The sequence below is a fragment of the Vigna unguiculata genome, chromosome 3 (assembly GCF_004118075.2).
Source record: "Vigna unguiculata cultivar IT97K-499-35 chromosome 3, ASM411807v1, whole genome shotgun sequence".
Classification (NCBI taxonomy): domain Eukaryota; kingdom Viridiplantae; phylum Streptophyta; class Magnoliopsida; order Fabales; family Fabaceae; genus Vigna; species Vigna unguiculata.
The window spans coordinates 2,572,068-2,582,875 of NC_040281.1; the positions used below are offsets into that span (position 1 = coordinate 2,572,068).

A 10,808-nucleotide genomic window follows, 5' to 3' on the forward strand; every position below is an offset into this window, starting at 1 on the left:
TATCATGATAGATGTTATTATATTCTCATATTCCGACACCATGTCAAAGCGCGTAATAGAGGATCGACCCATTTCATCACATGCCATTGATTCAAACCTGGAGACATTAAACACGCGCGGGAAGAGTCGCGTGACCCAGATGAAAATCCAGATCATGGAGGCAGTTCAAAATAGAGACGTTGATGAAGGGATCGTAGAGTCCAGATCAACCCTGTTTGAATCAGCGGCTGATATTGTCTCACATCTCTCAAAGTGTGTCGTACAGCGAATATAAAAAAGCAAGTATTGAACACCCAAAAAACTTAAAACATTGGCGTCTCTGCTTTTTCCCACACTCTGCTAGGGTTTCAGAGTCGCCGCGCTCCTTCCCTCACTCTCTCCTTTCAACTTGCCCCAACTCATTCATCTCACTCTCCATCGCCGATTCAACTCGCCAACTCGTTGCGGTGAGTTGTCCCTTCCTCCATTTTCTCTTACTTGCTTATTCCCAATTGAAACTTTCTGTTTTTTTTACATCAGTGTTGATCCAGTGTAATAGTTTATTTGTGCTTTCACTTTATTAGGCATATTTAGGTTTTCCTTTGTTTTGTTTCTATCAGAACCAGTTCTTTGATTTCTTTGTTAGTATTGTATTCTGTCAGGGTTTTATTTGAACTGGTTTTTATTTAAATCGGGATTCTTGATGCACTGTTTAGTTTCACTGTTATGGAAATGTGGAAAATGAATGTGAGATTATTATTTTTTGTTTGCATTTTCAATCTGTTGGGATTTTTGCAAATCTTATTTTAATGTGTCAATGTGTGTTTTCTGAACTACTAATGTTTTTTTCTCCATTTTTTCAAGTAGTGAGGATTAGGTTTGTTGCCTTTCACTTGTTTCTTATTGTTACTTTCATTATATGTGGTGTGACATAGGGTTTATGGGAAAGTTAGGTCAATTTCTTATCAGCAGAGGATATGCTTTTATAATTTTGGACTGGGATTATGAAATTATAAGATTATATTTTAGGAGTAAAATTTTGTCTGCATTATGGTCACATGATTATAGACTAAGTCCATTCATTGTATAGTTGTGATTTTTTTAATGTTTATTTATCTCTCTGAAACAAACCTTGAACGTTGCTGCACCTTGTATTACTTTTTTTTTATGACAATACTGTACCATTAAATATATATACATATATATATATATATATATATATATATATTTTTTTTTTCACATGGTTGATTTATCTTTTGTATTGACACTGTATTCCTTTTTATTATTCTTTTCCATTTCTTCTTTGTGCTACACCCTTTGCAATGAATAATGAATTCTAAACATAAGTTGGCTATTTTTCTTCATTCATTATGTATTTTGTTACCTTGTTAGGTTATATTTTTTATTACTGAGAGTTTGGTTGGGCATTCTTTTCATGTATTTAATTCTTTTTTACATGTTTGATCTTTAGATGGCCATGGAGGTTACTCAGATCCTTTTAAATGCACAAGCTGTGGATGGTGCATTAAGGAAACAAGCAGAGGAAAACTTGAAACAGTTTCAGGAACAAAACCTTCCAAGTTTCTTGTTTTCTCTTGCTGGTGAATTGGCAAATGATGAGAAACCTGCAGAGAGTCGGAAGCTTGCAGGTTTAATTCTCAAGAATGCTCTGGACGCTAAAGAGCAACACCGGAAAATAGAATTTGTGCAAAGATGGTTGGCGTTGGACCCAACTTTGAAAGCCCAGATTAAGGCATTCTTGTTGAGGACACTTTCTTCTCCTTCTCTTGATGCACGATCAACTGCTTCACAAGTTATTGCTAAGGTTGCTGGCATCGAGCTGCCTCATAAACAGTGGCCAGAATTGATAGGATCCCTTTTGTCTAATGTTCACCAGCTTCCTGCACCTACAAGGCAGGCAACTCTTGAGACCCTTGGGTACATTTGTGAAGAAGTTTCCCCAGATGTAGTAGACCAGGAACATGTAAATAAGATACTCACTGCAGTTGTTCAGGGAATGAATTCCACCGAAGAAAACAATGATGTCAGGCTTGCTGCCATAAAAGCATTGTATAATGCTTTGGGTTTTGCACAGGCAAATTTTTCTAATGACATGGAGCGGGATTACATCATGAGAATTGTTTGTGAGGCCACCCAATCACCTGAATTGAAGATTAGACGTGCAGCATTTGAGTGCTTGGTAGCCATTTCTTCAACATACTATGAGAAGTTGGCTCATTACATCCAAGAAATCTTCAATATCACTGCCAAGGCTGTGAAGGAAGATGAAGAGCCAGTTGCACTCCAGGCAATTGAGTTCTGGAGTTCAATATGTGATGAAGAAATTGACATACTAGAAGAATATGGAGGTGATTTTAGTGGGGATTCAGATGTTCCCTGCTTTTATTTTATTAAACAGGCACTTTCATTTTTGGTCCCCATGTTACTTGAGACACTTTTGAAGCAAGAAGAAGACCAAGATCAGGATGAGGGAGCATGGAACATTGCTATGGCTGGAGGTACATGTCTGGGATTGGTTGCACGGACAGTGGGCGATGATATAGTAGCTTTGGTCATGCCGTTTATTGAAGAGAATATAACCAAACCAGATTGGAGGCAAAGGGAAGCTGCAACTTATGCCTTTGGCTCTATTTTAGAAGGTCCATCCCCTGATAAACTTGTGCCGCTGGTGAATATGGCTTTGAATTTCATGCTCTCTGCATTGATGAAAGATCCAAATAACCATGTAAAAGACACAACTGCATGGACTCTTGGACGGATGTTTGAATTTTTGCATGGATCGGCACTGGATACTCCTATCATCACTCCGGCTAACTGCCAACAGATCATTACTGTGCTGGTTCAGAGTATGAAAGATGTTCCAAATGTTGCTGAGAAGGCTTGTGGTGCTCTTTACTTTCTTGCCCAAGGCTATGAGGATGCCGGATCTTCATCCTCTCCGTTGACCCCTTTCTTTCAAGAAATTGTTCAAGCTCTCCTCAATGTAACTCACAGAGAGGATGCTGGAGAATCTCGCCTTAGAACAGCAGCCTATGAAGCCTTAAATGAAGTGGTGAGGTGTTCTAATGATGAAACAGCTCCGATGGTAGTACAGCTTGTTCCTGTCATCATGTTGGAGCTCCATCAGACTCTTGAGAATCAGAAGGTGTCATCCGACGAGAGGCAGAATGAGTTACAAGGACTTCTATGTGGTTGCTTGCAGGTTATCATACAGAAGTTGGGATCTTCTGAACCAACGAAATATCATTTCATGCAGTATGCTGACCAAATAATGGGTTTGTTTTTGAGAGTTTTTGCATCACGAAGTGCAACAGCTCATGAGGAGGCCATGCTTGCCATTGGAGCTTTGGCCTATGCAACTGGAGCTGATTTTGCAAAATACATGACAGAATTTTACAAGTATTTGGAGATGGGTCTCCAAAATTTTGAAGACTACCAGGTTTGTGCTATCACTGTGGGTGTGGTTGGTGATGTGTGCAGAGCCTTGGAGGAGAAAATACTGCCTTATTGTGATGGGATAATGACCCAACTTCTTAAGGATTTGTCCAGCAATCAGTTGCATAGGTCTGTTAAGCCTCCTATCTTTTCATGTTTTGGAGATATTGCCCTGGCAATTGGAGAAAACTTTGAGAAGTACCTGTTATATGCAATGCCTATGCTTCAAAGTGCTGCTGAGCTCTCTGCTCACACAGCGGGTGCTGATGACGATATGACAGAATACACAAATTCTTTGAGAAATGGAATCCTAGAAGCATACTCAGGGATCTTCCAAGGGTTTAAAGGTTCACCAAAAACCCAGCTTTTGATGCCTTATGCTCCTCATGTGCTGCAATTCTTGGATAGTTTGTACATGGAGAAGGACATGTGAGTAAATTTTTGTATATTCTGTTCCTGTCCCATTGTGAATTTTGCTTCTTCAATTTTATGTATTGTTTGTAATTTATGTACTTATTGGTGCTTCTTGTCTTCTCAGGGATGATGTTGTGACGAAGACAGCAATTGGTGTGCTTGGAGATTTAGCTGATACTTTGGGTAGTAATGCTGGCCACTTGATTCAGCAGTCTGTGTCTAGCAAAGACTTCCTCAAAGAGTGTTTATCATCTGATGATCATTTGATTAAGGAATCTGCTGAATGGGCCAAGTTGGCAATTAGTCGAGCAATTTCATTTTGAGGATATTGCTAAGGCTTCTAGTTCGTCTTGCATACATCTGCATTTGTTGCGTGGGGTCTCAACTGCATACATGAGTCGGGTCATCACCATTTTTGGGCACAGGTGTTCGGTCCTATGGCTGTCTGCATTACATGTCAGCAACATGGAGTCTGCGTTTTCATTTTTATTTTCTTAAATTTATTGTTCTGCATTGCTATGGAGGAAGTCGGTGGGTGATGACCAATCTTTCTGCTACCTTGGCAGAGAAGATGTGGTTTTTACGTACAGGAGAAGAAACAGGTTGAAATGAGAGCAAGAAAAGAGATAGATGTCTGCCAATACCAATATTGGAGTTGCATGAGTTATTGAATGTTTTGGAGTCTATGGTGGCTTAGATATTATGTCCTTTACTTTTTTATCTTTTCCTTTTACTTTTATTGGCTGTAGAGTTGAAACAATCATTTTAGTCCGTCCATGTGTTTGGGATAGATAATGCAACATATCTTAGCGGTTCCTTGAAATTATTCAAATAATTTTTTGTCACCCGCATCAAAGTTTTGATTCTTGAGTATTTTACATTTATATGATTAATGTCGCTGCATCGCATCTACTACACGGGCCTGTTGTGGTCATAGGTTCACTGCTACATATATGCATGGTTTTTTATGTCAGTGAGTTATTTCCAAATTTTACGGGGTAGGAGCATATGTCCTTGTTGTCAGTGGCGTACATTCACTTTGATGTGGTTGTTTGAATGATCATTATATGATTAAAATGTGGTTCTATGGTTCAAACACCATCGATCAATTTGAAGTTAGTTCTGATTTGGTATTGTAATTTAGTCCCTCAAGACACAACTGTCATGTTTTCGTGTCTTAGGATGTTGTGAAATGAGCGTGTATAGTTTTTCAATATGATAAATTAATTGTCCATATAATACTTGTTTTAATTGTATTTAGCTGATATTTGTTCAGCGGACGGTACAAACAAATTTGTATTTTCATTGCAATGAAATTAAAATTTTATCTAAGCTCTGATTTGTGATGGTTTTATTTGGTAAAAAATAGGAACAATTGTTTGGCAAGACATTAAATTCTAACAGTATAAATTATTGGTGGTTGCTTAGTTTTGTCTCAATTTTACTATTGTACATGCAACATCTAATTGACATTTTAATCACTGGTCATAATTGTTTGAATTTTCTATGGAAATGAAAATTTTATTGTGTTTTGGTTAAGAAAAATAATTGTGTTTCAGTGACGATATCAATCGATTACTAAGAAATAAAGTTGTGTACGACTAACAAATATATATAGTTATATTCACAAACAATTGTTTTACGACTAACAAATATATAGTTATATTCACAAACAATTGTTTGAATAAAGTTGTATATAGTTAATAAATATAAAGTAATAATTATATTTACAAATAATTGTTTGTAAATATAACTATTACTTTATATTTATTAACCGTACACAACTTCATTGTCATAAAACACGTAATTATTTCTCTTAACCAAAATTTTGTACAGTTAAGAAGATTTTTTGTTTGAAAATATAATTATTATTTTATATTTATTAATTATACACAATTTCATTTTTTAGTAATCAATTAATGTTGTTACTGAAACATCTAATTATTTCATTAACCAAAATTTTGTACAGTTAATAAATATAAAATAATAGTTATATTCACAAACAAAAAAATCTTTTATTTGTGAATATAATATTATTTTATATTTATTAAACATACACAATTTATTTTTTAGTAATTGATTCATGTTGTTACTGAAATACCTAATTATTTTTTTTAACCAAAATTTTGTGTAATTAATAAATATAAAATAATAGTTATATTTTCAAACAAAAATTCTTGTTGTTATATTTTCAAACAAAAAATTCCTGTTGTGAATATATCTGTTATTTTATATTTATTAACTATACACAATTTCATTTTTCAATAATCGATTCATGTTGTCACTAAAACATCTAATTATTTCTTTTAATCAAAATTTTGTATAATTAATAAATATAAAGTAATAGTTATATTCATAAACAATTTTTTTTATTTGTGAATATAACTATTATTTTATATTTATTAACTGTACACAACTTATTTTTTAATAATCGATTCATGTTGTTACTGAAACATTTAATTATTTTGTAAAGAAACGATACGAAGAAAAAAGAAAAAAACTTAGGTGTCTCTGCACACGTAGCTTGCTATGATTAAGCTTTAGGGTGTCCTTTTCGCTGACGCAAACCCTTATCTCAAGAAAGAAAATTAGTGGTGTATTATTTTGTACTACACTGTTTTCTAAAATAAAATTAATGATTGAGTCTTGATTCAAAATTACTACTTATTACTTGCATATGATATGACTTGTGCTAACTGAATTATACTAAAAAATTTCCTAATCATTTTAAGGATACTTTTATTGTATTGGTTTTACGAGACGGAATGTACTGTTTAATAGAGCAAAAAAAAAATACTGATATTATATAATGTAATTTCACTTTATTAATTTAAAAAAGACATGTTTTTATATTTTATAATTATTAGATAAACTTACTTTTGATTACTACAATACTAGATTAATAAACTAACAATCAAACTTTAAAATACAATTCAATCTTTCTGATGACAAAACAATTGTCATTGAGTTAGAAGAATACTTTATGTTACATAATTTAAAAAAATTGAAGACTAATTTATTTAAAATAGCGTAAAATAAAATAAAAAATTAGCTGTAATTATAAGAATTATAAACTTATCTGAATTAAAAACTTAACTGTCCCTAATATTTTTTAATATACTTTTAGTCTCTATCATTTTAGTTGTATATTTCAGTGATTTTATGTGGTGCATCAGATATTTTAGAAATATGTAAGGGTAAAGGAATGAATATATTGTTTTTCGATCTGGTTTAATACACCAAGGTCTTTTTATTTTCTACAATAAAACTTCAATGATATTATGATATGTAATAGTTAAGTTTCTATACAAGTGGAACTTGATTCTTAACAGTAGATTAATTAACGGTTTCGAAGATGTTGAAGATGTTTGGTTGTGTACTGGGTGACAGAACACAGAAAAAATGAAAGTGAGGAAAGTTGGCTACTACTTATTCAACTATTAGTACACAGAATATTTTAAATTTGTTCTTATAGAATACTAAACACTATTTTTAATTCTAGTATAGTTAAAATAATGGAATAGGACTCTAATAAATTAATGCACACATTTAAAAGTTGGAAATGATCCTATTAAAACCCATTAACATTCCCTCCAGATTTAACCTCCATATTTAATAATAAAAGAGAAAAATTAAATAAATTATGTATTAAAAATCCACTCTGTTCTAAATGTCACAGTAATAAATCTAATTTATTAATAAAAATTTAACAAATTAAAAGATGTCAAAGGCGCTTTTATTTATGTAAAAAAAATTAAAACCTAAGTTATTTAATAGAGAAAAATGATATTTTAACCTGTAAAATTTAGACAAGTTTCTTTTTCATTCCAGATGATATATTTTAATTGATTTTTCATTTTATATTTTTTTATATTTTAAAATTGTTTAAAAGATCTTATCTCAAATTATAATAATAAAAAAATTGTAAAAATTTAATTATCAAAATATTATTATTTATCTAATAAAATTATTACTATTTTTGAAGAGGTTGAAGAAGGAAGAAAAAGGGAATTTTGAAAATGAGAAAGTGAAAAATGACATATAATCTCTCCTCCACATCCTGGTTGTTGAAGAGTTGAGTGTAGTATGCATTCCTCACCTCATCACTGTGTTCCCTCTCTTCTCTATGTGACTCGCACTCACAACAACACATTCTCACTCTCTCCCAAACCCTAACTCTTCGATTCCCAATCAATGGCCATCCTCTCTCAATCCACTGCCAGTTTTTCACCTTCCTTCGTCTCCACTCGCTCCGATTTCACTCGCCTCACTCGCTTCCCCTGCCGCGTCACCTTCCGCCGCGGCCTCGCCGTCTCCTCCTGCTTCAACTCCTCCAAGTCCCCTGGCGCCGGGGGGTTCCTCTCGCCGGACAACGGCGGCGAAGTCTCATACGAGCTGCACCACGACTTCTCGCCGCAACGCCGCCGAAGTGGCTCGCCGGTGTTCGTTACGCTGCCGGTGAATTCCGTCAGCCGGGAGGGCGGCCGAGTCTTGAGGCCCAAGGCGATGATGTTCTCGCTCAAGGCGCTCGCCTCGGCCGGCGTCGAAGGTGTCGTTGTCGAGATTTGGTGGGGCTTGGTTGAGAAGAACAAACCTAGGGTTTACTACTGGAGAGGGTACGAGGAACTTGTTGCGATGGCATGCAAGTGCGGCCTCAAAGTTCGAGCGGTTCTCGCGTTTCATCAGCATGGCGCGGGACCTGATGATCCCAATTGGTATGTGGAAATTGGATCCCCACGTTAGCCATAAAATGACCAAAACAGTGTATAAACCTGAGGATAATCTATAATTTACAAGCTAGCTCTTGTTACCGAACTAGTTTTACACTCAAATACTTAGATGATATCTGAACATATGGATGTTGTTGTTTTCACACATTCTTAGATGATGTCAAGACCTATCCTGATATTGTTGTTGTACATATAGGACTACCTATGGTTATCTAGTGCTACAACCTTTGTTATGTTTAGTCCTGTGAGGGAGTGTGGGAACTTTATCTTTGACTAGTGATATGACTAGAATAGTGTATATAAACAGGAAACAACCCTTACCTTAGCTTTTGGAGTTGAGTCAATGTCCAAGTACAAATTGTAGGAGTAACTTCTTTTTCTTATTATGTGATTTAATAGTATGTGGAAATAATAATTCTGGTTGTGTAATTTTTTTATTCAATACTGTATTGACATTTGTCCTGGGTTTTGTGTTGATCGAAGTAGAGTTGATTTGGTTTATTTTGAATTATTATTACTATTTTTGTAGGTAGGAATTGTTTCCTAGTCATGAGCCTCATACTCTGGAAGTTTGTCCCCCTTGTGTAGGATACCGCTTCCTCTATGGGTGCTTGATGAGATAAAGAAAGATGTCGAGTTAGCATATTGTGACCGGTTTGGAAGAAGAAATATCGAATATATTTCCCTTGGATGTGATATTCTTCCTGTGCTGTGTGGGCGTTCTCCTATTCAAGTGTATGCTGATTTTATGAGGAATTTTAGGGACACTTTCAGGTCTTTGCTTGGTGTTATAATTACAGTAAGGTTCTATGATGAATTTGGTTTGTTACAATCCCACAAGGGTTCAAATTCCAGATATTATTATTATTATTGTTAGATTTGTTGTAATTATTTATGTCATTCTGTTCGTGTTGCAGGGTGTACAGATTGGCATGGGTCCTGGTGGTGAACTAAGATATCCTTCCTTCTCTCCACAAGAGCCGAATTTGGCATGGTCTCAAGAACTTGGAGAATTTCAATGCTATGATAAGGTAGGTAGAAGATTCAGATTTAGGCACTAGTGTTTGTTGTGTTATTGTTGCTCTGTATTATGAGAAACTTAAGTGGGGTTAGTATTGTGCTTGACTTTCCTTCTGTCTTGCTTGCCACTTGCCAGTATATGCTTGCTTCTCTGAATGCCTCTGCAAGAAATATTGGAATGCGTGAATGGGGAAATGGTGGCCCATTTGGTGCTGGAAGTTTGATGCAAAATCTTGAGCATACTGATTTTTTCAAAAATGATGGTGGTTCTTGGGACACACCATATGGTAAATTTTTCCTTGAATGGTACTCAGGTATGTTGCTGCTGCATGGGGAAAGGATTTGTAGGGAAGCTGAAACTATATTTAGGGGTACAGAGGTCCATATATCAGCAAAATTGGCTGTCATTCACTGGCACTATGTCACACAATCCCATCCATCAGAGTTAACTGCTGGCTATTATAATACTTTTAACCGGGATGGATACTTATCCATTGCTCGCATGTTTAGTAAGTATGGATTCTCAATGTGCTGCTCCTGTTTTGAAATGCAAGATGCAGTAATGCAGAAGATCAATCCAGATGGTAGCCCTGAAGGTTTTCTTAGACAGCTTTTGTTGGCTGCTAGACTCTGTGACCTAGCACTTGAAGGTCAAAATTTTTCAACTAATTTGGATGATGGTGCATTTACCCAGGTGCTGAAGATGTCAAAATTTTACTCGAATGGGATAGAGAAGCGGCCTTTCTCGTTCAACTTTGTAAGAATGGATAAAAGATTGTTTGAATCCCGAAATTGGGATCGGTTTACTCGTTTTGTAAGACAAATGTCTAATGGAAATATTTTTCGAGCCAGATTATATTCTGTTGGTGACACACGGTTTAAGACCGCACCAGTGATGCCAGAGGCGAGATTGTTGTACCACCTATATCAGTACTCTTGAAACCAGTCTTGACCTTTGTTCTTTAGGCCTATTTAATATCACTGCATTCGTTGCAAGAAAATCTGATGACCTCTGGTCTAATGTTGTGAAATGTGTAGTAACTGCTGATTCTTCAAATGATTCTTTTATTGCTTTCCGGCAAGAAGTTACTTCCCCTAAGGTAAACACATTATATTTGCCTTCCAGTTTTTTTAGATGGGTGGCATGTTATATACTTAACTGTATTTGGAGTGGACAGAGATATAATTTAAAACTAGTTACTGCTGAAA

General features: G+C 35.2%; 2 protein-coding genes across 2 annotated transcripts; both read left to right on the forward strand.

Annotated features, from left to right (window-relative positions):
* Positions 1–253: 253 nt before the first annotated feature.
* LOC114175170 (importin subunit beta-1-like) lies at positions 254–4,700 on the forward strand. Its single transcript, XM_028059939.1, has 3 exons — positions 254–446; positions 1,451–3,864; positions 3,974–4,700. The coding sequence occupies exons 2-3, from the start codon at positions 1,451–1,453 to the stop codon at positions 4,170–4,172; spliced, it is 2,613 nt and encodes an 870-aa protein (XP_027915740.1). The 5' UTR covers positions 254–446; the 3' UTR covers positions 4,173–4,700.
* A 3,205-nt stretch (positions 4,701–7,905) lies between these two features.
* LOC114179228 (beta-amylase 3, chloroplastic-like) lies at positions 7,906–10,808 on the forward strand. The gene is made up of 4 exons (XM_028065491.1): positions 7,906–8,564; positions 9,168–9,378; positions 9,497–9,610; positions 9,736–10,808. Exons 1-4 carry the CDS (start codon positions 8,044–8,046, stop codon positions 10,537–10,539), a joined length of 1,650 nt encoding a protein of 549 aa, XP_027921292.1. The 5' UTR covers positions 7,906–8,043; the 3' UTR covers positions 10,540–10,808.